At 53.4% G+C, this 25,270-nt stretch overlaps 5 protein-coding genes and 1 pseudogene across 5 annotated transcripts; all 6 read right to left on the bottom strand.

Annotated features, from left to right (window-relative positions):
• Positions 1-3,872: 3,872 nt before the first annotated feature.
• LOC149917593 (uncharacterized) lies at positions 3,873-5,489 on the bottom strand. The gene is made up of 2 exons (XM_090143152.1): positions 5,172-5,489; positions 3,873-5,028 (listed from the first exon to the last, which is right to left on the bottom strand). The coding sequence occupies exon 2, from the start codon at positions 4,949-4,951 to the stop codon at positions 3,968-3,970; it is 984 nt and encodes a 327-aa protein (XP_089999278.1). The 5' UTR covers positions 4,952-5,028; positions 5,172-5,489; the 3' UTR covers positions 3,873-3,967.
• Positions 5,490-7,254: 1,765 nt separating this feature from the next.
• LOC149917592 (uncharacterized) lies at positions 7,255-8,877 on the bottom strand (annotated as a pseudogene).
• Positions 8,878-10,642: 1,765 nt separating this feature from the next.
• Positions 10,643-12,264, bottom strand: LOC149917591 (uncharacterized). The gene is made up of 2 exons (XM_090143150.1): positions 11,947-12,264; positions 10,643-11,803 (listed from the first exon to the last, which is right to left on the bottom strand). The coding sequence occupies exon 2, from the start codon at positions 11,724-11,726 to the stop codon at positions 10,743-10,745; it is 984 nt and encodes a 327-aa protein (XP_089999276.1). The 5' UTR covers positions 11,727-11,803; positions 11,947-12,264; the 3' UTR covers positions 10,643-10,742.
• A 1,865-nt stretch (positions 12,265-14,129) lies between these two features.
• LOC149917590 (uncharacterized) lies at positions 14,130-15,651 on the bottom strand. Its single transcript, XM_090143148.1, has 2 exons — positions 15,334-15,651; positions 14,130-15,190 (listed from the first exon to the last, which is right to left on the bottom strand). Exon 2 carries the CDS (start codon positions 15,111-15,113, stop codon positions 14,130-14,132), a length of 984 nt encoding a protein of 327 aa, XP_089999274.1. The 5' UTR covers positions 15,114-15,190; positions 15,334-15,651.
• Positions 15,652-17,340: 1,689 nt separating this feature from the next.
• Positions 17,341-19,038, bottom strand: LOC149917589 (uncharacterized). The gene is made up of 2 exons (XM_090143147.1): positions 18,721-19,038; positions 17,341-18,577 (listed from the first exon to the last, which is right to left on the bottom strand). The coding sequence occupies exon 2, from the start codon at positions 18,498-18,500 to the stop codon at positions 17,517-17,519; it is 984 nt and encodes a 327-aa protein (XP_089999273.1). The 5' UTR covers positions 18,501-18,577; positions 18,721-19,038; the 3' UTR covers positions 17,341-17,516.
• Positions 19,039-20,803: 1,765 nt separating this feature from the next.
• On the bottom strand, positions 20,804-22,425 carry LOC149917588 (uncharacterized). The gene is made up of 2 exons (XM_090143149.1): positions 22,108-22,425; positions 20,804-21,964 (listed from the first exon to the last, which is right to left on the bottom strand). The coding sequence occupies exon 2, from the start codon at positions 21,885-21,887 to the stop codon at positions 20,904-20,906; it is 984 nt and encodes a 327-aa protein (XP_089999275.1). The 5' UTR covers positions 21,888-21,964; positions 22,108-22,425; the 3' UTR covers positions 20,804-20,903.
• Positions 22,426-25,270: the final 2,845 nt, after the last annotated feature.

Below are 25,270 nucleotides of genomic sequence, written 5' to 3'. Positions count from 1 at the left end.
TGATAACACCAAAGCTCTGGGAAATGGAGCAATGGAAATAGCAGCAAATGGTGATCAAAATGTCTGTTTTAAAGCTCAGCCCTGGACAAGACTGGATACATCTTCTCTTCAGTTTCTTCTTCTGAAAAATAAGGCACTAAACTGTTTACCTCAGGCATTTCTCATTATGCTCAGAAAAACAGTACATTTTTTCTTATTCTGGATGGAAGGGTAAGATTGGAAATGGTGGCCTGATATCTGTTAGCAAACAAAGGAAAGAGGAAAAGGAGAGTTTTGCAGATAGTCTTTCTAAGTCTCTGCAAGAGTACTCTTGGAGTAGCACTTAGTCAAAGGGAGCCTTTACATATGTGTAACCCATTTAACTGTGATAAGATGAAGCCCTCTGCAGACCGAGGATGGGAGATAAAAGAAACAGAGCTTGCCTACCGGCGGTTGACAAACAAACCAAATCTTTTATGCTTAAAGACTGGATATGGACATATGGCAAACATAAATCCTGGCATGGTGGCATTTCATAATCCTCTTGAGGCTTTACAAGATGTGAGCAGACATGCTAAGAGCTTGCATTCCTTATGAACATTTTCATCTACCATCAATAGCTCAAGTCTTTATATTTCACGCTACTATATCTCTAGGTTGCTATGCGGCCAAAAATCCACAATGATTAGCAGATATTTGGACATTGTGGTAATGAAACCATGTTAGTTGCCAGAGAAAGTGTCAGTAATTGATTGGTTTGATGCACTATGAATTGGATGATAGTTATTCTTAGGAAAGATGTTTCCATCCATTTTTTTCCCAGTGTTTTTCATTTGTTCTCAGAACATTGAAATTTTAACACGGACAATTTTAGAAATTAAAAATGCATGGCATGAGGCCATTCGATGCTACCATTAAAGCACTTCACTTCTGTATTCCTGGGTCATCAAGGGAGGAGGATGGGTTTGTGTAAATTAGCAACAAGCTGCACAATGCACAGCTGCACAGAAGGACCCAGAGTGATCTTAACTGAGGGGCAAAATGGACAAGCTGGCCAGCAAGAACTGCCTTATATAACAGAAATTATAAAAAGCCATTCACTGTGCAATCAAAAGTGAGAGAAACCTCTGGATATGATGCATTAAAAATTTTAGGCTATTTTGATACTGGATCCAAGTCACTCAGTCTGGTGGTTTTGAATACCTCACGACATGCATGTTATTTGCTGTGTTTACTCCTTTTTGGATGATATCACTCTTTGCTTTTCTGGTCCACATCATTTTGGATGTGTGTTGATATACAATCTCCAACTGCCTGTGCAGATAGCTTTTCAGTAATCCCTACATTGTGCAAGAAGAATAGATTTTTAAAAGTCAAGGGCAAGGTTAATCATACTACTGTGGTTGTGCAGGTGTGTGCAGCACTTCCCCTGAACTATTGTCTAAAGGGTTCCAAGGCATGTGGTTAAAAAATGAGCTGTTAACTCTGTATTCAAACATCTATATATTAGAGGCCTGGCCTGTGAGAAGAAATGGACACCCACATAAACCTCCAATGCTGCTCCACATATATTTGGAGCTTTATCATAAAAGGATTCCAAAATTAATCCCATAACCTCCACATTGGAGGGCTTTATTAATGCTCAAAGACTAATCTCTGTGACTTCTCCGTGAGGTACATATCATAGGTGAGCTATGGGCCAAGAAGACGTCAGTGAATGATTCATGCCTTGAATCACGGGATGGAGAACATAGCTGAAATTATTCTAGTTTCTAGCTCAATGCCTCTTGTGGTAAAGGCTGGTTGATTATTGCTTGTAGGTTATCCTTAGTGTTACTATTTCTCTGAATTTCTACAGGAGATACCGTGTTCATTCTTTAGTTGACTAAAGGAGGGGATATCAGGGAATACCAGCGGTTAAATAACATTTTTGTTCTCCAGGTGCGGGAGAAGCTTCTGAAGGAATGTGCAGTGCAGACCCCTCTCAAATTTCCAGGAAATAAGGTGCTGAGAGCACTGGCTCTCGTGTGTCATAGCGTGTGCAGGGCCTGTGCGTGAAGGGGGAACCGTCACAGCCCGTTGCTAGGGGACATCACCACGGGCTGCCACCCCCACAGCACCCACCCATGTTTCAGATATTACCTCCTTTTCCTGTTCCCAATTTGCTGTACCTTCCCCTTCATTCCTGTCCACATTTTAAGCTCTACACTACCGCACAGGCCTTTCTTTTTCTCTGATTAAACCATCTCTAGTTGTTCATCTGTTTCCTCTGTTTCTTCAATAGCAAACTGTACATTTTTCACGAATGTGTAATGTAGAAACTGGGTTTGGCGTTCGGGTATGAGTAAGGTTCGTGAATTCCTTTGGCACTGGCTGAAGGTGAAAGAACACTCACAGTCCATACATAAACATCAACTTTAGTGGTAAATTTATGTAGAACAGCTCTCCTGTAAGCGTTGGCCCTCTCACAAGTATATCTACCTAAGTGGTGCGGTTTTATGGGAGGTCAAAGTAATCCTTGAGTTACTTAACAACTTTTGGGAAAACTTGTCTTTGCAACTTCAGGAGGAAAGAATGCAAAAGGGTTGGGGGGCATGGGGAGAGATCACCACTCTTGGATCCAGTGTCACACCTGCCAGTGGGGTGTCAGGTGTGGAGAGAAGGGGCTTCCCCTAGACTTGCACATGTCCTTAATTGTAGGCCCCAGTGCCTGGGCTTCTGGAGCCTTCTCTTGTCCTAGTTCCAGGATCGGATGAGACACCTATCAAATGAAGAGAAGTGTGTGGGCTCCCAGTAGAGTCACTTGGACTCATCCCTCACACTGAGGTGACCAGTTTTCACTGGCAGGCACTGAGGGAAGAAAGTCTTTCTCATCATCAAAGAAGATCAAGCCTGCGGCCATGTGAGGAGCCTGGCACACATCCCTGCGCCCAACGAGATTCATTCCAGAGTCCTCAAGGAATTGGAAGATGGAATCGACAAGCCTCTATCAGACTTGTCAAGTAACGGCAGTCAAGATGTCCCTGCTGATAAGAAAAGAGAGCACTGCACCCTTTTGTGAAGAGTTTATTAAGAAGGACAGTGACCGCTACCCCCAAATCCTGACCCCTGGCAGTGTGGTTAGCGGGTAGTATTGCACAGTTTACCATGCGTGTGTGTCGTGATCCCGTGGTTTTTGTCCTCGGTATTCCACACGATAACATCACGTAGTGCCCTAGGAGTTAAAAAGTTAACGCTGCAGTTCTGTCAACTGTTCCGTTTACCTGTCTCAGAAGGGAAGAAATGTACGACAGCTCCCAGAAGACTTTGCTGCTCCGTTTCTGTTTTCCCGTTGGTGGGAAAGATAAATCTGACTGGAAGTCACGAGAGTAGTTCTCTTTGCTCCCTGGCGGGTCAGAGAAAGAACCTGGGCCTTCTGAAACTTATTTCTTTGATGTATTAGGTCCAATCCCCACTAACTTGTATTTTCGCTATTATAATTAGTAAAGTAAGTTTGTTTTCTTCCTCTGACCGTTGCCACTGCTTTTTCCCTCTCATTCCTTTTGTTCCCTTTCTCTATTTCCCAACTTTTTGGGCTAGTGGGCCTGTGGGCCTGCTGTCCCCATCACGGATACAGACCTAGAGATGTGGCAGTGTGAAACGTGCTGCAATTCAGCAAGCCACGTGAACTGGGATCTCACAGGCATTCCTCATGAGTGCATAGATCGGCTTTTATGGAAAATACCTCTACCTGCCGGTACTTTGGCTGCCTTCACCAGCCGCTCAGAGGATCCTGCTCACTGTGGCTCTGCAGCTCACACCCCGCACACGGCCCAGGAGAAGGGTTAATGGTGGCACATCCACACCAGGTGCTGAGAGCACTGGCTCTCGCGTGTCATAGCATGTGCAGGGTGTGTGCGTGAAGGAGGAACCGTCTCGAAAGAAGGACACTAGGAACAACGCGTGCATTTAGGTTTCTATCTTTTATTGGAAACAAGGGTAAGCCCCGCTAGAGGCGCCGGGGGGGCCGCCTCTTGCAGGGCGGAGGAGCGCGTTGGGTGCTGCTGGCCCTCCTCTTGGTGGGGCGCCGGGGCCCCCCAGCCGAGCGCTTCCTGCCCCGGCTGCGAGTGGAGGGGCCGCGGCTGTGGCCCTGGTCAGCGGGACCAGCTGCCTCGGGACCCGGCTCTCCAGGACCCTCGCCGAGGGCCCCGTTGGAAGTGCCGGGGAGCTCCTCGGTGTCGGAACACGCGCAGCTGCAGGAGGGCGCAGCGCTGGGGGCGACGGTCCCCTGTGGGGAGCCGGTGGGAGCGGACGGGGCCGCGGAGCCGTCCTCCTGCTCCTGGTCAGCGCTGGGGTCTTCGAGGCCCAGCAGCCTGCGGGCCTCCTGGCTGCACCGGCTCTCGATGGTTGCGACGAGAGCGTCGATGAGCGGTGCAGCGCTGGGCCCCAGGGTGTGCTCTGTGCACTGCACCAGGATGCCCCTGTCTGGCCCCGCCTGGCACAGGAATGCCAGGATCATGCTCTTCCACCAGTTGATCTTCCACCATGGGAGCTCCCCGTTGCGGCGTAATTCCTGCTCCAGCCAGGGCAGCACCGGGTCGAGGATGTTTCTTCTCTCCCGGAAAAGTGCTGCCCAGACTTCTGGCAGGAGGCCGCCCACTCTCTCTGGCTCCGCGGCCATGGGCCCAGGGGACGGTGGTGCAGAGGGTGGAGGAAGTGCCGCAGTGCCGCTGGGGCCGGTGGTGGTGCCGAAGCTGACGGGCACCGGCACTGCGGGCGGGGAGACGATGCACTCCACGTACTCGTCTCCCCGCACAGAGACCTGGATGGTCTGCATGGCCGCCCTGCACAGTGGGCAGCTGTCTCTCAGTCTCGCCCACCGATGGATGCAGCCGAGGCAGAAGAGATGGTTGCACGGGATCACACGTGCAACGTCCCGTCGCTCATCGCGGCAGACGGAACATGTCCACACCTCTTCTGCGGCCATGGTCATCTCGCTGCAGCAGGCTGGGAGAACTGAGGATGTCAAGTTGTCCTCCTTCAGCGGAGCTGCAGCGGTGGTGTTGCACTCTGCAGGAGGAAGAGAGATCACAGTCACTCGCTGTCCCAGCGTGTGAATGTCCTCAGCATTCCCTCAGCAGGAAGCCCTACCAAGCCCACGATAGGGCTGTCATGGCTGCCCTGCGGGACACAGGTGCCACCTCACCACTCACCTCCGCTGCTGCGGGTGCGCTCTGTAGGGCCCCGGCTGCCTGCACTAGGCAGGGCCAGGGAAAACAGATGCGATACTGCGGGGTCAGGCGCTGAGATGCTGCAAGCAGCCCCAGGCACGACCCAGCACAGCACAGCTAAAGCCTTGCTCGACCTCCAAGCCTCGCAGAGCTGCTCAGCAGGGTCCAGGAACGAGCCAGACTGAGCCAGCACCCCAGCATGAACAGTGAGGGCTAAGCGGTCACAGTCCGTCGCCTTGTGATGTCACACAGCCCGTTGCTAGGGGACGTCGCCACGGGCTGCCACCCCCACAGCACCCACCCATGTTTCAGATATTACCTCCTTTTCCTGTTCCCAATTTGCTGTACCTTCCCCTTCATTCCTGTCCACATTTTAAGCTCTACACTACCGCACAGGCCTTTCTTTTTCTCTGATTAAACCATCTCTAGTTGTTCATCTGTTTCCTCTGTTTCTTCAATAGCAAACTGTACATTTTTCACGAATGTGTAATGTAGAAACTGGGTTTGGCGTTCGGGTATGAGTAAGGTTCGTGAATTCCTTTGGCACTGGCTGAAGGTGAAAGAACACTCACAGTCCATACATAAACATCAACTTTAGTGGTAAATTTATGTAGAACAGCTCTCCTGTAAGCGTTGGCCCTCTCACAAGTATATCTACCTAAGTGGTGCGGTTTTATGGGAGGTCAAAGTAATCCTTGAGTTACTTAACAACTTTTGGGAAAACTTGTCTTTGCAACTTCAGGAGGAAAGAATGCAAAAGGGTTGGGGGGCATGGGGAGAGATCACCACTCTTGGATCCAGTGTCACACCTGCCAGTGGGGTGTCAGGTGTGGAGAGAAGGGGCTTCCCCTAGACTTGCACATGTCCTTAATTGTAGGCCCCAGTGCCTGGGCTTCTGGAGCCTTCTCTTGTCCTAGTTCCAGGATCGGATGAGACACCTATCAAATGAAGAGAAGTGTGTGGGCTCCCAGTAGAGTCACTTGGACTCATCCCTCACACTGAGGTGACCAGTTTTCACTGGCAGGCACTGAGGGAAGAAAGTCTTTCTCATCATCAAAGAAGATCAAGCCTGCGGCCATGTGAGGAGCCTGGCACACATCCCTGCGCCCAACGAGATTCATTCCAGAGTCCTCAAGGAATTGGAAGATGGAATCGACAAGCCTCTATCAGACTTGTCAAGTAACGGCAGTCAAGATGTCCCTGCTGATAAGAAAAGAGAGCACTGCACCCTTTTGTGAAGAGTTTATTAAGAAGGACAGTGACCGCTACCCCCAAATCCTGACCCCTGGCAGTGTGGTTAGCGGGTAGTATTGCACAGTTTACCATGCGTGTGTGTCGTGATCCCGTGGTTTTTGTCCTCGGTATTCCACACGATAACATCACGTAGTGCCCTAGGAGTTAAAAAGTTAACGCTGCAGTTCTGTCAACTGTTCCGTTTACCTGTCTCAGAAGGGAAGAAATGTACGACAGCTCCCAGAAGACTTTGCTGCTCCGTTTCTGTTTTCCCGTTGGTGGGAAAGATAAATCTGACTGGAAGTCACGAGAGTAGTTCTCTTTGCTCCCTGGCGGGTCAGAGAAAGAACCTGGGCCTTCTGAAACTTATTTCTTTGATGTATTAGGTCCAATCCCCACTAACTTGTATTTTCGCTATTATAATTAGTAAAGTAAGTTTGTTTTCTTCCTCTGACCGTTGCCACTGCTTTTTCCCTCTCATTCCTTTTGTTCCCTTTCTCTATTTCCCAACTTTTTGGGCTAGTGGGCCTGTGGGCCTGCTGTCCCCATCACGGATACAGACCTAGAGATGTGGCAGTGTGAAACGTGCTGCAATTCAGCAAGCCACGTGAACTGGGATCTCACAGGCATTCCTCATGAGTGCATAGATCGGCTTTTATGGAAAATACCTCTACCTGCCGGTACTTTGGCTGCCTTCACCAGCCGCTCAGAGGATCCTGCTCACTGTGGCTCTGCAGCTCACACCCCGCACACGGCCCAGGAGAAGGGTTAATGGTGGCACATCCACACCGGGTGCTGAGAGCACTGGCTCTCGCGTGTCATAGCATGTGCAGGGTGTGTGCGTGAAGGAGGAACCGTCTCGAAAGAAGGACACTAGGAACAACGCGTGCATTTAGGTTTCTATCTTTTATTGGAAACAAGGGTAAGCCCCGCTAGAGGCGCCGGGGGGGCCGCCTCTTGCAGGGCGGAGGAGCGCGTTGGGTGCTGCTGGCCCTCCTCTTGGTGGGGCGCCGGGGCCCCCCAGCCGAGCGCTTCCTGCCCCGGCTGCGAGTGGAGGGGCCGCGGCTGTGGCCCTGGTCAGCGGGACCAGCTGCCTCGGGACCCGGCTCTCCAGGACCCTCGCCGAGGGCCCCGTTGGAAGTGCCGGGGAGCTCCTCGGTGTCGGAACACGCGCAGCTGCAGGAGGGCGCAGCGCTGGGGGCGACGGTCCCCCTGTGGGGAGCCGGTGGGAGCGGACGGGGCCGCGGAGCCGTCCTCCTGCTCCTGGTCAGCGCTGGGGTCTTCGAGGCCCAGCAGCCTGCGGGCCTCCTGGCTGCACCGGCTCTCGATGGTTGCGACGAGAGCGTCGATGAGCGGTGCAGCGCTGGGCCCCAGGGTGTGCTCTGTGCACTGCACCAGGATGCCCCTGTCTGGCCCCGCCTGGCACAGGAATGCCAGGATCATGCTCTTCCACCAGTTGATCTTCCACCATGGGAGCTCCCCGTTGCGGCGTAATTCCTGCTCCAGCCAGGGCAGCACCGGGTCGAGGATGTTTCTTCTCTCCCGGAAAAGTGCTGCCCAGACTTCTGGCAGGAGGCCGCCCACTCTCTCTGGCTCCGCGGCCATGGGCCCAGGGGACGGTGGTGCAGAGGGTGGAGGAAGTGCCGCAGTGCCGCTGGGGCCGGTGGTGGTGCCGAAGCTGACGGGCACCGGCACTGCGGGCGGGGAGACGATGCACTCCACGTACTCGTCTCCCCGCACAGAGACCTGGATGGTCTGCATGGCCGCCCTGCACAGTGGGCAGCTGTCTCTCAGTCTCGCCCACCGATGGATGCAGCCGAGGCAGAAGAGATGGTTGCACGGGATCACACGTGCAACGTCCCGTCGCTCATCGCGGCAGACGGAACATGTCCACGCCTCTTCTGCGGCCATGGTCATCTCGCTGCAGCAGGCTGGGAGAACTGAGGATGTCAAGTTGTCCTCCTTCAGCGGAGCTGCAGCGGTGGTGTTGCACTCTGCAGGAGGAAGAGAGATCACAGTCACTCGCTGTCCCAGCGTGTGAATGTCCTCAGCATTCCCTCAGCAGGAAGCCCTACCAAGCCCACGATAGGGCTGTCATGGCTGCCCTGCGGGACACAGGTGCCACCTCACCACTCACCTCCGCTGCTGCGGGTGCGCTCTGTAGGGCCCCGGCTGCCTGCACTAGGCAGGGCCAGGGAAAACAGATGCGATACTGCGGGGTCAGGCGCTGAGATGCTGCAAGCAGCCCCAGGCACGACCCAGCACAGCACAGCTAAAGCCTTGCTCGACCTCCAAGCCTCGCAGAGCTGCTCAGCAGGGTCCAGGAACGAGCCAGACTGAGCCAGCACCCCAGCATGAACAGTGAGGGCTAAGCGGTCACAGTCCGTCGCCTTGTGATGTCACACAGCCCGTTGCTAGGGGACGTCGCCACGGGCTGCCACCCCCACAGCACCCACCCATGTTTCAGATATTACCTCCTTTTCCTGTTCCCAATTTGCTGTACCTTCCCCTTCATTCCTGTCCACATTTTAAGCTCTACACTACCGCACAGGCCTTTCTTTTTCTCTGATTAAACCATCTCTAGTTGTTCATCTGTTTCCTCTGTTTCTTCAATAGCAAACTGTACATTTTTCACGAATGTGTAATGTAGAAACTGGGTTTGGCGTTCGGGTATGAGTAAGGTTCGTGAATTCCTTTGGCACTGGCTGAAGGTGAAAGAACACTCACAGTCCATACATAAACATCAACTTTAGTGGTAAATTTATGTAGAACAGCTCTCCTGTAAGCGTTGGCCCTCTCACAAGTATATCTACCTAAGTGGTGCGGTTTTATGGGAGGTCAAAGTAATCCTTGAGTTACTTAACAACTTTTGGGAAAACTTGTCTTTGCAACTTCAGGAGGAAAGAATGCAAAAGGGTTGGGGGGCATGGGGAGAGATCACCACTCTTGGATCCAGTGTCACACCTGCCAGTGGGGTGTCAGGTGTGGAGAGAAGGGGCTTCCCCTAGACTTGCACATGTCCTTAATTGTAGGCCCCAGTGCCTGGGCTTCTGGAGCCTTCTCTTGTCCTAGTTCCAGGATCGGATGAGACACCTATCAAATGAAGAGAAGTGTGTGGGCTCCCAGTAGAGTCACTTGGACTCATCCCTCACACTGAGGTGACCAGTTTTCACTGGCAGGCACTGAGGGAAGAAAGTCTTTCTCATCATCAAAGAAGATCAAGCCTGCGGCCATGTGAGGAGCCTGGCACACATCCCTGCGCCCAACGAGATTCATTCCAGAGTCCTCAAGGAATTGGAAGATGGAATCGACAAGCCTCTATCAGACTTGTCAAGTAACGGCAGTCAAGATGTCCCTGCTGATAAGAAAAGAGAGCACTGCACCCTTTTGTGAAGAGTTTATTAAGAAGGACAGTGACCGCTACCCCCAAATCCTGACCCCTGGCAGTGTGGTTAGCGGGTAGTATTGCACAGTTTACCATGCGTGTGTGTCGTGATCCCGTGGTTTTTGTCCTCGGTATTCCACACGATAACATCACGTAGTGCCCTAGGAGTTAAAAAGTTAACGCTGCAGTTCTGTCAACTGTTCCGTTTACCTGTCTCAGAAGGGAAGAAATGTACGACAGCTCCCAGAAGACTTTGCTGCTCCGTTTCTGTTTTCCCGTTGGTGGGAAAGATAAATCTGACTGGAAGTCACGAGAGTAGTTCTCTTTGCTCCCTGGCGGGTCAGAGAAAGAACCTGGGCCTTCTGAAACTTATTTCTTTGATGTATTAGGTCCAATCCCCACTAACTTGTATTTTCGCTATTATAATTAGTAAAGTAAGTTTGTTTTCTTCCTCTGACCGTTGCCACTGCTTTTTCCCTCTCATTCCTTTTGTTCCCTTTCTCTATTTCCCAACTTTTTGGGCTAGTGGGCCTGTGGGCCTGCTGTCCCCATCACGGATACAGACCTAGAGATGTGGCAGTGTGAAACGTGCTGCAATTCAGCAAGCCACGTGAACTGGGATCTCACAGGCATTCCTCATGAGTGCATAGATCGGCTTTTATGGAAAATACCTCTACCTGCCGGTACTTTGGCTGCCTTCACCAGCCGCTCAGAGGATCCTGCTCACTGTGGCTCTGCAGCTCACACCCCGCACACGGCCCAGGAGAAGGGTTAATGGTGGCACATCCACACCGGGTGCTGAGAGCACTGGCTCTCGCGTGTCATAGCATGTGCAGGGTGTGTGCGTGAAGGAGGAACCGTCTCGAAAGAAGGACACTAGGAACAACGCGTGCATTTAGGTTTCTATCTTTTATTGGAAACAAGGGTAAGCCCCGCTAGAGGCGCCGGGGGGGCCGCCTCTTGCAGGGCGGAGGAGCGCGTTGGGTGCTGCTGGCCCTCCTCTTGGTGGGGCGCCGGGGCCCCCCAGCCGAGCGCTTCCTGCCCCGGCTGCGAGTGGAGGGGCCGCGGCTGTGGCCCTGGTCAGCGGGACCAGCTGCCTCGGGACCCGGCTCTCCAGGACCCTCGCCGAGGGCCCCGTTGGAAGTGCCGGGGAGCTCCTCGGTGTCGGAACACGCGCAGCTGCAGGAGGGCGCAGCGCTGGGGGCGACGGTCCCCTGTGGGGAGCCGGTGGGAGCGGACGGGGCCGCGGAGCCGTCCTCCTGCTCCTGGTCAGCGCTGGGGTCTTCGAGGCCCAGCAGCCTGCGGGCCTCCTGGCTGCACCGGCTCTCGATGGTTGCGACGAGAGCGTCGATGAGCGGTGCAGCGCTGGGCCCCAGGGTGTGCTCTGTGCACTGCACCAGGATGCCCCTGTCTGGCCCCGCCTGGCACAGGAATGCCAGGATCATGCTCTTCCACCAGTTGATCTTCCACCATGGGAGCTCCCCGTTGCGGCGTAATTCCTGCTCCAGCCAGGGCAGCACCGGGTCGAGGATGTTTCTTCTCTCCCGGAAAAGTGCTGCCCAGACTTCTGGCAGGAGGCCGCCCACTCTCTCTGGCTCCGCGGCCATGGGCCCAGGGGACGGTGGTGCAGAGGGTGGAGGAAGTGCCGCAGTGCCGCTGGGGCCGGTGGTGGTGCCGAAGCTGACGGGCACCGGCACTGCGGGCGGGGAGACGATGCACTCCACGTACTCGTCTCCCCGCACAGAGACCTGGATGGTCTGCATGGCCGCCCTGCACAGTGGGCAGCTGTCTCTCAGTCTCGCCCACCGATGGATGCAGCCGAGGCAGAAGAGATGGTTGCACGGGATCACACGTGCAACGTCCCGTCGCTCATCGCGGCAGACGGAACATGTCCACGCCTCTTCTGCGGCCATGGTCATCTCGCTGCAGCAGGCTGGGAGAACTGAGGATGTCAAGTTGTCCTCCTTCAGCGGAGCTGCAGCGGTGGTGTTGCACTCTGCAGGAGGAAGAGAGATCACAGTCACTCGCTGTCCCAGCGTGTGAATGTCCTCAGCATTCCCTCAGCAGGAAGCCCTACCAAGCCCACGATAGGGCTGTCATGGCTGCCCTGCGGGACACAGGTGCCACCTCACCACTCACCTCCGCTGCTGCGGGTGCGCTCTGTAGGGCCCCGGCTGCCTGCACTAGGCAGGGCCAGGGAAAACAGATGCGATACTGCGGGGTCAGGCGCTGAGATGCTGCAAGCAGCCCCAGGCACGACCCAGCACAGCACAGCTAAAGCCTTGCTCGACCTCCAAGCCTCGCAGAGCTGCTCAGCAGGGTCCAGGAACGAGCCAGACTGAGCCAGCACCCCAGCATGAACAGTGAGGGCTAAGCGGTCACAGTCCGTCGCCTTGTGATGTCACACAGCCCGTTGCTAGGGGACGTCGCCACGGGCTGCCACCCCCACAGCACCCACCCATGTTTCAGATATTACCTCCTTTTCCTGTTCCCAATTTGCTGTACCTTCCCCTTCATTCCTGTCCACATTTTAAGCTCTACACTACCGCACAGGCCTTTCTTTTTCTCTGATTAAACCATCTCTAGTTGTTCATCTGTTTCCTCTGTTTCTTCAATAGCAAACTGTACATTTTTCACGAATGTGTAATGTAGAAACTGGGTTTGGCGTTCGGGTATGAGTAAGGTTCGTGAATTCCTTTGGCACTGGCTGAAGGTGAAAGAACACTCACAGTCCATACATAAACATCAACTTTAGTGGTAAATTTATGTAGAACAGCTCTCCTGTAAGCGTTGGCCCTCTCACAAGTATATCTACCTAAGTGGTGCGGTTTTATGGGAGGTCAAAGTAATCCTTGAGTTACTTAACAACTTTTGGGAAAACTTGTCTTTGCAACTTCAGGAGGAAAGAATGCAAAAGGGTTGGGGGGCATGGGGAGAGATCACCACTCTTGGATCCAGTGTCACACCTGCCAGTGGGGTGTCAGGTGTGGAGAGAAGGGGCTTCCCCTAGACTTGCACATGTCCTTAATTGTAGGCCCCAGTGCCTGGGCTTCTGGAGCCTTCTCTTGTCCTAGTTCCAGGATCGGATGAGACACCTATCAAATGAAGAGAAGTGTGTGGGCTCCCAGTAGAGTCACTTGGACTCATCCCTCACACTGAGGTGACCAGTTTTCACTGGCAGGCACTGAGGGAAGAAAGTCTTTCTCATCATCAAAGAAGATCAAGCCTGCGGCCATGTGAGGAGCCTGGCACACATCCCTGCGCCCAACGAGATTCATTCCAGAGTCCTCAAGGAATTGGAAGATGGAATCGACAAGCCTCTATCAGACTTGTCAAGTAACGGCAGTCAAGATGTCCCTGCTGATAAGAAAAGAGAGCACTGCACCCTTTTGTGAAGAGTTTGTTAAGAAGGACAGTGACCGCTACCCCCAAATCCTGACCCCTGGCAGTGTGGTTAGCGGGTAGTATTGCACAGTTTACCATGCGTGTGTGTCGTGATCCCGTGGTTTTTGTCCTCGGTATTCCACACGATAACATCACGTAGTGCCCTAGGAGTTAAAAAGTTAACGCTGCAGTTCTGTCAACTGTTCCGTTTACCTGTCTCAGAAGGGAAGAAATGTACGACAGCTCCCAGAAGACTTTGCTGCTCCGTTTCTGTTTTCCCGTTGGTGGGAAAGATAAATCTGACTGGAAGTCACGAGAGTAGTTCTCTTTGCTCCCTGGCGGGTCAGAGAAAGAACCTGGGCCTTCTGAAACTTATTTCTTTGATGTATTAGGTCCAATCCCCACTAACTTGTATTTTCGCTATTATAATTAGTAAAGTAAGTTTGTTTTCTTCCTCTGACCGTTGCCACTGCTTTTTCCCTCTCATTCCTTTTGTTCCCTTTCTCTATTTCCCAACTTTTTGGGCTAGTGGGCCTGTGGGCCTGCTGTCCCCATCACGGATACAGACCTAGAGATGTGGCAGTGTGAAACGTGCTGCAATTCAGCAAGCCACGTGAACTGGGATCTCACAGGCATTCCTCATGAGTGCATAGATCGGCTTTTATGGAAAATACCTCTACCTGCCGGTACTTTGGCTGCCTTCACCAGCCGCTCAGAGGATCCTGCTCACTGTGGCTCTGCAGCTCACACCCCGCACACGGCCCAGGAGAAGGGTTAATGGTGGCACATCCACACCGGGTGCTGAGAGCACTGGCTCTCGCGTGTCATAGCATGTGCAGGGTGTGTGCGTGAAGGAGGAACCGTCTCGAAAGAAGGACACTAGGAACAACGCGTGCATTTAGGTTTCTATCTTTTATTGGAAACAAGGGTAAGCCCCGCTAGAGGCGCCGGGGAGGCCGCCTCTTGCAGGGCGGAGGAGCGCGTTGGGTGCTGCTGGCCCTCCTCTTGGTGGGGCGCCGGGGCCCCCCAGCCGAGCGCTTCCTGCCCCGGCTGCGAGTGGAGGGGCCGCGGCTGTGGCCCTGGTCAGCGGGACCAGCTGCCTCGGGACCCGGCTCTCCAGGACCCTCGCCGAGGGCCCCGTTGGAAGTGCCGGGGAGCTCCTCGGCGTCGGAACACGCGCAGCTGCAGGAGGGCGCAGCGCTGGGGGCGACGGTCCCCTGTGGGGAGCCGGTGGGAGCGGACGGGGCCGCGGAGCCGTCCTCCTGCTCCTGGTCAGCGCTGGGGTCTTCGAGGCCCAGCAGCCTGCGGGCCTCCTGGCTGCACCGGCTCTCGATGGTTGCGACGAGAGCGTCGATGAGCGGTGCAGCGCTGGGCCCCAGGGTGTGCTCTGTGCACTGCACCAGGATGCCCCTGTCTGGCCCCGCCTGGCACAGGAATGCCAGGATCATGCTCTTCCACCAGTTGATCTTCCACCATGGGAGCTCCCCGTTGCGGCGTAATTCCTGCTCCAGCCAGGGCAGCACCGGGTCGAGGATGTTTCTTCTCTCCCGGAAAAGTGCTGCCCAGACTTCTGGCAGGAGGCCGCCCACTCTCTCTGGCTCCGCGGCCATGGGCCCAGGGGACGGTGGTGCAGAGGGTGGAGGAAGTGCCGCAGTGCCGCTGGGGCCGGTGGTGGTGCCGAAGCTGACGGGCACCGGCACTGCGGGCGGGGAGACGATGCACTCCACGTACTCGTCTCCCCGCACAGAGACCTGGATGGTCTGCATGGCCGCCCTGCACAGTGGGCAGCTGTCTCTCAGTCTCGCCCACCGATGGATGCAGCCGAGGCAGAAGAGATGGTTGCACGGGATCACACGTGCAACGTCCCGTCGCTCATCGCGGCAGACGGAACATGTCCACGCCTCTTCTGCGGCCATGGTCATCTCGCTGCAGCAGGCTGGGAGAACTGAGGATGTCAAGTTGTCCTCCTTCAGCGGAGCTGCAGCGGTGGTGTTGCACTCTGCAGGAGGAAGAGAGATCACAGTCACTCGCTGTCCCAGCGTGTGAATGTCCTCAGCATTCCCTCAGCAGGAAGCCCTACCAAGCCCACGATAGGGCTGTCATGGCTGCCCTGCGGGACACAGGTGCCACCTTACCACTCACCTCCGCTGCTGCGGGTGCGCTCTGTAGGGCCCCGGCTGCCTGCACTAGGCAGGGCCAGGGAAAACAGATGCGATACTGCGGGGTCAGGCGCTGAGATGCTGCAAGCAGCCCCAGGCACGACCCAGCACAGCACAGCTAAAGCCTTGCTCGACCTCCAAGCCTCGCAGAGCTGCTCAGCAGGGTCCAGGAACGAGCCAGACTGAGCCAGCACCCCAGCATGAACAGTGAGGGCTAAGCGGTCACAGTCCGTCGCCTTGTGATGTCACACAGCCCGTTGCTAGGGGACGTCGCCACGGGCTGCCACCCCCACAGCACCCACCCATGTTTCAGATATTACCTCCTTTTCCTGTTCCCAATTTGCTGTACCTTCCCCTTCATTCCTGTCCACATTTTAAGCTCTACACTACCGCACAGGCCTTTCTTTTTCTCTGATTAAACCATCTCTAGTTGTTCATCTGTTTCCTCTGTTTCTTCAATAGCAAACTGTACATTTTTCACGAATGTGTAATGTAGAAACTGGGTTTGGCGTTCGGGTATGAGTAAGGTTCGTGAATTCCTTTGGCACTGGCTGAAGGTGAAAGAACACTCACAGTCCATACATAAACATCAACTTTAGTGGTAAATTTATGTAGAACAGCTCTCCTGTAAGCGTTGGCCCTCTCACAAGTATATCTACCTAAGTGGTGCGGTTTTATGGGAGGTCAAAGTAATCCTTGAGTTACTTAACAACTTTTGGGAAAACTTGTCTTTGCAACTTCAGGAGGAAAGAATGCAAAAGGGTTGGGGGGCATGGGGAGAGATCACCACTCTTGGATCCAGTGTCACACCTGCCAGTGGGGTGTCAGGTGTGGAGAGAAGGGGCTTCCCCTAGACTTGCACATGTCCTTAATTGTAGGCCCCAGTGCCTGGGCTTCTGGAGCCTTCTCTTGTCCTAGTTCCAGGATCGGATGAGACACCTATCAAATGAAGAGAAGTGTGTGGGCTCCCAGTAGAGTCACTTGGACTCATCCCTCACACTGAGGTGACCAGTTTTCACTGGCAGGCACTGAGGGAAGAAAGTCTTTCTCATCATCAAAGAAGATCAAGCCTGCGGCCATGTGAGGAGCCTGGCACACATCCCTGCGCCCAACGAGATTCATTCCAGAGTCCTCAAGGAATTGGAAGATGGAATCGACAAGCCTCTATCAGACTTGTCAAGTAACGGCAGTCAAGATGTCCCTGCTGATAAGAAAAGAGAGCACTGCACCCTTTTGTGAAGAGTTTATTAAGAAGGACAGTGACCGCTACCCCCAAATCCTGACCCCTGGCAGTGTGGTTAGCGGGTAGTATTGCACAGTTTACCATGCGTGTGTGTCGTGATCCCGTGGTTTTTGTCCTCGGTATTCCACACGATAACATCACGTAGTGCCCTAGGAGTTAAAAAGTTAACGCTGCAGTTCTGTCAACTGTTCCGTTTACCTGTCTCAGAAGGGAAGAAATGTACGACAGCTCCCAGAAGACTTTGCTGCTCCGTTTCTGTTTTCCCGTTGGTGGGAAAGATAAATCTGACTGGAAGTCACGAGAGTAGTTCTCTTTGCTCCCTGGCGGGTCAGAGAAAGAACCTGGGCCTTCTGAAACTTATTTCTTTGATGTATTAGGTCCAATCCCCACTAACTTGTATTTTCGCTATTATAATTAGTAAAGTAAGTTTGTTTTCTTCCTCTGACCGTTGCCACTGCTTTTTCCCTCTCATTCCTTTTGTTCCCTTTCTCTATTTCCCAACTTTTTGGGCTAGTGGGCCTGTGGGCCTGCTGTCCCCATCACGGATACAGACCTAGAGATGTGGCAGTGTGAAACGTGCTGCAATTCAGCAAGCCACGTGAACTGGGATCTCACAGGCATTCCTCATGAGTGCATAGATCGGCTTTTATGGAAAATACCTCTACCTGCCGGTACTTTGGCTGCCTTCACCAGCCGCTCAGAGGATCCTGCTCACTGTGGCTCTGCAGCTCACACCCCGCACACGGCCCAGGAGAAGGGTTAATGGTGGCACATCCACACCGGGTGCTGAGAGCACTGGCTCTCGCGTGTCATAGCATGTGCAGGGTGTGTGCGTGAAGGGGGAACCGTCTCGAAAGAAGGACACTAGGAACAACGCGTGCATTTAGGTTTCTATCTTTTATTGGAAACAAGGGTAAGCCCCGCTAGAGGCGCCGGGGGGGCCGCCTCTTGCAGGGCGGAGGAGCGCGTTGGGTGCTGCTGGCCCTCCTCTTGGTGGGGCGCCGGGGCCCCCCAGCCGAGCGCTTCCTGCCCCGGCTGCGAGTGGAGGGGCCGCGGCTGTGGCCCTGGTCAGCGGGACCAGCTGCCTCGGGACCCGGCTCTCCAGGACCCTCGCCGAGGGCCCCGTTGGAAGTGCCGGGGAGCTCCTCGGTGTCGGAACACGCGCAGCTGCAGGAGGGCGCAGCGCTGGGGGCGACGGTCCCCTGTGGGGAGCCGGTGGGAGCGGACGGGGCCGCGGAGCCGTCCTCCTGCTCCTGGTCAGCGCTGGGGTCTTCGAGGCCCAGCAGCCTGCGGGCCTCCTGGCTGCACCGGCTCTCGATGGTTGCGACGAGAGCGTCGATGAGCGGTGCAGCGCTGGGCCCCAGGGTGTGCTCTGTGCACTGCACCAGGATGCCCCTGTCTGGCCCCGCCTGGCACAGGAATGCCAGGATCATGCTCTTCCACCAGTTGATCTTCCACCATGGGAGCTCCCCGTTGCGGCGTAATTCCTGCTCCAGCCAGGGCAGCACCGGGTCGAGGATGTTTCTTCTCTCCCGGAAAAGTGCTGCCCAGACTTCTGGCAGGAGGCCGCCCACTCTCTCTGGCTCCGCGGCCATGGGCCCAGGGGACGGTGGTGCAGAGGGTGGAGGAAGTGCCGCAGTGCCGCTGGGGCCGGTGGTGGTGCCGAAGCTGACGGGCACCGGCACTGCGGGCGGGGAGACGATGCACTCCACGTACTCGTCTCCCCGCACAGAGACCTGGATGGTCTGCATGGCCGCCCTGCACAGTGGGCAGCTGTCTCTCAGTCTCGCCCACCGATGGATGCAGCCGAGGCAGAAGAGATGGTTGCACGGGATCACACGTGCAACGTCCCGTCGCTCATCGCGGCAGACGGAACATGTCCACGCCTCTTCTGCGGCCATGGTCATCTCGCTGCAGCAGGCTGGGAGAACTGAGGATGTCAAGTTGTCCTCCTTCAGCGGAGCTGCAGCGGTGGTGTTGCACTCTGCAGGAGGAAGAGAGATCACAGTCACTCGCTGTCCCAGCGTGTGAATGTCCTCAGCATTCCCTCAGCAGGAAGCCCTACCAAGCCCACGATAGGGCTGTCATGGCTGCCCTGCGGGACACAGGTGCCACCTCACCACTCACCTCCGCTGCTGCGGGTGCGCTCTGTAGGGCCCCGGCTGCCTGCACTAGGCAGGGCCAGGGAAAACAGATGCGATACTGCGGGGTCAGGCGCTGAGATGCTGCAAGCAGCCCCAGGCACGACCCAGCACAGCACAGCTAAAGCCTTGCTCGACCTCCAAGCCTCGCAGAGCTGCTCAGCAGGGTCCAGGAACGAGCCAGACTGAGCCAGCACCCCAGCATGAACAGTGAGGGCTAAGCGGTCACAGTCCGTCGCCTTGTGATGTCACACAGCCCGTTGCTAGGGGACGTCGCCACGGGCTGCCACCCCCACAGCACCCACCCATGTTTCAGATATTACCTCCTTTTCCTGTTCCCAATTTGCTGTACCTTCCCCTTCATTCCTGTCCACATTTTAAGCTCTACACTACCGCACAGGCCTTTCTTTTTCTCTGATTAAACCATCTCTAGTTGTTCATCTGTTTCCTCTGTTTCTTCAATAGCAAACTGTACATTTTTCACGAATGTGTAATGTAGAAACTGGGTTTGGCGTTCGGGTATGAGTAAGGTTCGTGAATTCCTTTGGCACTGGCTGAAGGTGAAAGAACACTCACAGTCCATACATAAACATCAACTTTAGTGGTAAATTTATGTAGAACAGCTCTCCTGTAAGCGTTGGCCCTCTCACAAGTATATCTACCTAAGTGGTGCGGTTTTATGGGAGGTCAAAGTAATCCTTGAGTTACTTAACAACTTTTGGGAAAACTTGTCTTTGCAACTTCAGGAGGAAAGAATGCAAAAGGGTTGGGGGGCATGGGGAGAGATCACCACTCTTGGATCCAGTGTCACACCTGCCAGTGGGGTGTCAGGTGTGGAGAGAAGGGGCTTCCCCTAGACTTGCACATGTCCTTAATTGTAGGCCCCAGTGCCTGGGCTTCTGGAGCCTTCTCTTGTCCTAGTTCCAGGATCGGATGAGACACCTATCAAATGAAGAGAAGTGTGTGGGCTCCCAGTAGAGTCACTTGGACTCATCCCTCACACTGAGGTGACCAGTTTTCACTGGCAGGCACTGAGGGAAGAAAGTCTTTCTCATCATCAAAGAAGATCAAGCCTGCGGCCATGTGAGGAGCCTGGCACACATCCCTGCGCCCAACGAGATTCATTCCAGAGTCCTCAAGGAATTGGAAGATGGAATCGACAAGCCTCTATCAGACTTGTCAAGTAACGGCAGTCAAGATGTCCCTGCTGATAAGAAAAGAGAGCACTGCACCCTTTTGTGAAGAGTTTATTAAGAAGGACAGTGACCGCTACCCCCAAATCCTGACCCCTGGCAGTGTGGTTAGCGGGTAGTATTGCACAGTTTACCATGCGTGTGTGTCGTGATCCCGTGGTTTTTGTCCTCGGTATTCCACACGATAACATCACGTAGTGCCCTAGGAGTTAAAAAGTTAACGCTGCAGTTCTGTCAACTGTTCCGTTTACCTGTCTCAGAAGGGAAGAAATGTACGACAGCTCCCAGAAGACTTTGCTGCTCCGTTTCTGTTTTCCCGTTGGTGGGAAAGATAAATCTGACTGGAAGTCACGAGAGTAGTTCTCTTTGCTCCCTGGCGGGTCAGAGAAAGAACCTGGGCCTTCTGAAACTTATTTCTTTGATGTATTAGGTCCAATCCCCACTAACTTGTATTTTCGCTATTATAATTAGTAAAGTAAGTTTGTTTTCTTCCTCTGACCGTTGCCACTGCTTTTTCCCTCTCATTCCTTTTGTTCCCTTTCTCTATTTCCCAACTTTTTGGGCTAGTGGGCCTGTGGGCCTGCTGTCCCCATCACGGATACAGACCTAGAGATGTGGCAGTGTGAAACGTGCTGCAATTCAGCAAGCCACGTGAACTGGGATCTCACAGGCATTCCTCATGAGTGCATAGATCGGCTTTTATGGAAAATACCTCTACCTGCCGGTACTTTGGCTGCCTTCACCAGCCGCTCAGAGGATCCTGCTCACTGTGGCTCTGCAGCTCACACCCCGCACACGGCCCAGGAGAAGGGTTAATGGTGGCACATCCACACCGGGTGCTGAGAGCACTGGCTCTCGCGTGTCATAGCATGTGCAGGGTGTGTGCGTGAAGGAGGAACCGTCTCGAAAGAAGGACACTAGGAACAACGCGTGCATTTAGGTTTCTATCTTTTATTGGAAACAAGGGTAAGCCCCGCTAGAGGCGCCGGGGGGGCCGCCTCTTGCAGGGCGGAGGAGCGCGTTGGGTGCTGCTGGCCCTCCTCTTGGTGGGGCGCCGGGGCCCCCCAGCCGAGCGCTTCCTGCCCCGGCTGCGAGTGGAGGGGCCGCGGCTGTGGCCCTGGTCAGCGGGACCAGCTGCCTCGGGACCCGGCTCTCCAGGACCCTCGCCGAGGGCCCCGTTGGAAGTGCCGGGGAGCTCCTCGGTGTCGGAACACGCGCAGCTGCAGGAGGGCGCAGCGCTGGGGGCGACGGTCCCCTGTGGGGAGCCGGTGGGAGCGGACGGGGCCGCGGAGCCGTCCTCCTGCTCCTGGTCAGCGCTGGGGTCTTCGAGGCCCAGCAGCCTGCGGGCCTCCTGGCTGCACCGGCTCTCGATGGTTGCGACGAGAGCGTCGATGAGCGGTGCAGCGCTGGGCCCCAGGGTGTGCTCTGTGCACTGCACCAGGATGCCCCTGTCTGGCCCCGCCTGGCACAGGAATGCCAGGATCATGCTCTTCCACCAGTTGATCTTCCACCATGGGAGCTCCCCGTTGCGGCGTAATTCCTGCTCCAGCCAGGGCAGCACCGGGTCGAGGATGTTTCTTCTCTCCCGGAAAAGTGCTGCCCAGACTTCTGGCAGGAGGCCGCCCACTCTCTCTGGCTCCGCGGCCATGGGCCCAGGGGACGGTGGTGCAGAGGGTGGAGGAAGTGCCACAGTGCCGCTGGGGCCGGTGGTGGTGCCGAAGCTGACGGGCACCGGCACTGCGGGCGGGGAGACGATGCACTCCACGTACTCGTCTCCCCGCACAGAGACCTGGATGGTCTGCATGGCCGCCCTGCACAGTGGGCAGCTGTCTCTCAGTCTCGCCCACCGATGGATGCAGCCGAGGCAGAAGAGATGGTTGCACGGGATCACACGTGCAACGTCCCGTCGCTCATCGCGGCAGACGGAACATGTCCACGCCTCTTCTGCGGCCATGGTCATCTCGCTGCAGCAGGCTGGGAGAACTGAGGATGTCAAGTTGTCCTCCTTCAGCGGAGCTGCAGCGGTGGTGTTGCACTCTGCAGGAGGAAGAGAGATCACAGTCACTCGCTGTCCCAGCGTGTGAATGTCCTCAGCATTCCCTCAGCAGGAAGCCCTACCAAGCCCACGATAGGGCTGTCATGGCTGCCCTGCGGGACACAGGTGCCACCTCACCACTCACCTCCGCTGCTGCGGGTGCGCTCTGTAGGGCCCCGGCTGCCTGCACTAGGCAGGGCCAGGGAAAACAGATGCGATACTGCGGGGTCAGGCGCTGAGATGCTGCAAGCAGCCCCAGGCACGACCCAGCACAGCACAGCTAAAGCCTTGCTCGACCTCCAAGCCTCGCAGAGCTGCTCAGCAGGGTCCAGGAACGAGCCAGACTGAGCCAGCACCCCAGCATGAACAGTGAGGGCTAAGCGGTCACAGTCCGTCGCCTTGTGATGTCACACAGCCCGTTGCTAGGGGACGTCGCCACGGGCTGCCACCCCCACAGCACCCACCCATGTTTCAGATATTACCTCCTTTTCCTGTTCCCAATTTGCTGTACCTTCCCCTTCATTCCTGTCCACATTTTAAGCTCTACACTACCGCACAGGCCTTTCTTTTTCTCTGATTAAACCATCTCTAGTTGTTCATCTGTTTCTTCTGTTTCTTCAATAGCAAACTGTACATTTTTCACGAATGTGTAATGTAGAAACTGGGTTTGGCGTTCGGGTATGAGTAAGATTCATGAATTCCTTTGGCACTGGCTGAAGGTGAAAGAACATGGTGCATGTGTTGTAACTTCATAAAAATAGCATAAATGTATCTCAGTAAAATGCAAGGAATAGAACTTCCGCAGATCAGGAGCTGTGAGGTAGAGGACTATCAGATAATTCTCGTAGCTCTTTCGCCTTGGGTTCACATGCTTATGGAAGTTTTGTTCCTTCAAATGCCAAATTTTGTTGTAGTCTGCTATTGGCCTGCTTTGCTTGGCTCATCTGATGGCATTTGCTTATTTTTCAAGGCAGAGCCAAAATAAATGTTTGAAGAAAGGTTTGGGGTTTTTTTTTTGGTAGGACGCTCAAAAACTGTTTTTGAAAAACATTCTCTCAAAATGTAGGTGTTTACTGATCAGCAGATTTTTCTTGTTGGGAGCAGTTTAACATATTGTTCCTGATAAATCTCATTTTTACACTGTTACCGTTCTGTCCTAAACATTATGAATCTTCTAAGGTAGCTTACCTACACTAAATGACCAGAAATAAAAAGTACTAGTCAATTGCATTTATGAATGTAATAATCATATTAGAAAAATATCATAGGTTGAAAAATGGTCTGCCACCATTTAACGTGTACACTAATGACTATTAATGCATCAAATCCCCTTCTTATTTAAAGCATTTATCTTGTCTTCACTCCTTTGCATGTGGTCACTACACCTTTGGGTGCTGTAGAAATAATAAATAATACCCATCGCATGCCAAATGTGAGTAACATTTGGAAATGAACTGAAAATGGACTCTAAATACTTTATATTTTGGCTCACTGACAAAGAATATTTCACACCATTGTATGAGATTTTTATTTGCAAAGAGAGTACTGAAAATAAAACTCCCCTCTCCAAAAATTTAGATTTCAGACAGAGCAGTTTATTGCTTTGTGGGATACATCTCTAGCTAAAATTTACACACAATTTAAAAACCTAAGAAGTTTTTTTCTATGTCCTGAAGTTCCATTGTCTTAGAGAAAAAAGGAAAATTATGTAGTTTAAGAAATATAGTAACCTTGCCACCTGAGAACAGATCTGAAGTCCATCTTCTGTAGTATCCTGCCTCTTCTTCATGAGAAGTGCCTCAGAGGAAGAGCAGAGAGTTTGGCAACAGACAGAGACTGATTTGTTTATCCAGGAAAATCAAAACAAAAATGCAATGATAACACTCTGTATAGACACAATGCAATTACTCGCTGACTGACATCCCAACAGCAATGCGAGGTCTCACCCCCTACCAACCCAGGCCAGCAACCCCTGAGCAGCAGCTGCTCCCAGCCCAGCTCCCCACAGCTTTATGGCCTTCTGCATGTTATTACAGGGTATGGAATAATTGTGGGCCTAATTCTGGCCAACCATCCTGGCTCCATGCCATCCACCTCTGCCACACTAAAAAGGCAGCAGCTCTTCCACACTGAGTGACCTGGACTGGTTCTGGGTGTGTTTCCATCACTTAGTGACAGCCAAGGTATTGGTGGGCTATTAATTTTGTTTTGTCTGAAACCAGGACATCTGTGTAGGGGACTAGAAGAGATTGGCTCTAATGGAAGTTTAGGGAAGCTGGTAGTGTGACTGATAGGATCAAGGCTTTCTACTGATTTCAGGTGAGCCCTTTTGTAGACTTAGTACTCCAAACCTGAACTTTTGGGGTCTATCTCAGGACCTGTCCTCCCTGCTGGATGACTACTTCCACCCAGACAACAGATTGGTCACTTATTCAACTTACTATTCATAATTAAATCATTGACATCTTGCTGTTTATGTGCAGTCAGCTGTACTGATCAGGTTGTGGGCCATCATCTAATTGTTTCAAAGCTATTTTGAATGCATATATTTCTGGAAAAGTGAACTGGCAGACAAATCACAGTTTTAAAAACCCCAGAACAAATCCAAGCATTTCATGAGCATCTTTCATATGAAGAAATGAATATAAGGAATTAATTCAGAAGGAGTCTATTTGTGGTCAGAGTGTTTGAAATCACTGTCTGAAATGGAGCTTGAAGGATATTTCATATCTGTGTTTTCTTCTTTTTTTCAAAAACTCAGCCACCTCCAGACCTGAAGATACTGGAAATAGCTGTATGAACAGATTTAACAGCTACTGCTTGGAACTGCTCATTTTCACTCCAATCCTTGAAAAGCATAAATTTGCTAAACCTGGTTCTGTGTAGATTAAGCTAATGATCACCCTTTTTACCAGGAGGCCATGATTGTATGGTGGAAAGTATGGCTACACAAGAGCATCTCACCTTTCGCTCTTTGCCTGTTCTCACAATACAGTAAATGTTGGGAAATTCGGGATACTTTTCTGCTCAGTGGCTGAGCTCATCCTCAGATACAAGCACACTGAAGACAGTGAGATGGAAAGAAGGCATTGTGTATGAGTATAACCAGTGAGATGAAGCAGGGCTTTGTGTTAGCCCACCAAAGGCTGTGCAGGCAGGAAGCAAGACAGAGGATGATTTCTTTGAGCATTTTAAATTTCTGTTGGGGATAAATGTACCATCCCCAGAGTAAGATTTTCCAGTGAAGGGAAGATGCTAACTGACTGAACTGAGTTCTTTGCAAAAGCCCTAAGATAGCCACAGCCTGA

This window comes from Phasianus colchicus, chromosome 6, assembly GCF_987193195.1.
Source record: "Phasianus colchicus chromosome 6, bPhaCol1.hap1.1, whole genome shotgun sequence".
Taxonomy (NCBI): domain Eukaryota; kingdom Metazoa; phylum Chordata; class Aves; order Galliformes; family Phasianidae; genus Phasianus; species Phasianus colchicus.
This window is presented reverse-complemented; position numbering and strand designations above follow the sequence as displayed.